The 1,568-nt window shown below is 30.8% G+C and overlaps 1 protein-coding gene across 1 annotated transcript; it reads left to right on the top strand.

The window, feature by feature from the left end:
• The first annotated feature begins 755 nt into the window (after positions 1 to 755).
• On the top strand, positions 756 to 1,226 carry LOC141718239 (GDSL esterase/lipase At3g48460-like). The gene has a single exon (XM_074520620.1). It carries the CDS (start codon positions 756 to 758, stop codon positions 1,224 to 1,226), a length of 471 nt encoding a protein of 156 aa, XP_074376721.1.
• Positions 1,227 to 1,568: the final 342 nt, after the last annotated feature.

The raw sequence follows: 1,568 nt of genomic DNA, 5'->3' as shown, positions 1-1,568 counted from the left end.
AACATCATCATAATAATTGTATTCCCGGTCCTAATAGCAAAAAAATGATTTCAACAGTTCATATAATATCATTCCATCATTGGCATTGATATTGTTTTCCTTTTCTCCATGTTTGTATTCATAAAAGCCATAAATGTTTTTTCCATTCTGACTCTAAAAGTCTTTTTTGTCTATCACATTAAGATAGATGGTGGTATTTTTATAGTCATTTATGACAGAATCACAAAAACATAAAAATGATTACATATGTCTAACTAATGTAAAACAAAAGTTTAACTTACTGCATGGTATAAAACAAGAGCAACTCCACGCATCTGACAAAAGTTTACCACCATAAGATTGTACCTACGTTGTAATATAAGTCAATTACATAAAGTGGAAAAAAATTGAAAACAAATAGAAAATTTTCATATTTATAATTATCATGTATACATGTAAGGTTTCAATAAATTTTATATTTTTGAGAACATGCAAGTTATGTGTAGCAAAACATCTTTGACACATAATAAAATTTTACAATAAAAAAGGCAAATGTTATTTACAGAGGAAACTTTTTATTTTCAGAGTTAAAAAGGCATGAAAAGGCGAAATTATCTATCACATTGTTTTTTTCTTTTGTTGTTATCATGTATGCATGGGGGCGGTTTTATCTTTTCATGCTTTGTTTGCTCTGAAAATTAAAAATCAGGAAATAGCATTTAACAAAAAAAATAAGCACATGTTTTGTTTTTTGTTGAATACAGGCATTGTTAAACATGGGGGCTAACTATGTTATTGCTCAAGGCATGCCACCAATAGGGTGCCTCGCTTTTTCCATGAAAATGTATAAAACTACTAACAGAGATAAAATCGGATGCGTCGGAAGTGTAAACGATTTGAGCAACATTCATAACACAATCTTCCAACAAAATTTAAGAGGCTTACTAAGACAGTTCCCAGGTATTGTTATTGATTATGCAGATTACAACAATGCCTACAGCTACGTTCTGAAGAATGGAGGACTCTATGGTATCAATCACATGTTCAAAGCCTGTTGTGGAGCGTGGCCTGGTGAATATAATTTCAACATCTTAGCACATTGTGGTTCATTTTTTTCAGATTCCTGCAAAGACCCTTCTCGGTACATCAATTGGTATGGATTACATCTCACTGAAGCCATGTACAAGGCCATTTCTAAGGAGTTCTTCACAAAAACTGCTATTTTCCAATCGTTTAGGCACTTGTGAGAACATAAAAGGAAATATGTAAACTGATTGTAAAATAATTTGTCAGTTCTGCAAAAATAATTCAAATATTCATGTGTGACTCTTTTTGAATCTATATGAGGTTATATGGTCTGATTGTTTAAACTTATTTGCTTTTTAGTAATAAAGAGTTGCAAAAAGCTTGACAAGAACTTGAAATATGTTATAGTGGGGACTTGCTGAATTAATTGATGCTATCAGAACATACAGAGTTAAATTTGTAATGAATTTTGGGAAGATTTATTATACACGAGCTAAAAAAATATAAAAAAAAAACTGAAAAAAAATCGGAGTTTTCACACTTTGACTGCGTCTACAATATGT

Source organism: Apium graveolens, chromosome 4 (assembly GCF_009905375.1).
Source record: "Apium graveolens cultivar Ventura chromosome 4, ASM990537v1, whole genome shotgun sequence".
Classification (NCBI taxonomy): domain Eukaryota; kingdom Viridiplantae; phylum Streptophyta; class Magnoliopsida; order Apiales; family Apiaceae; genus Apium; species Apium graveolens.
Note: the sequence above shows the minus strand (reverse complement) of the source record. Positions and strands in the feature narration are given on the sequence as shown.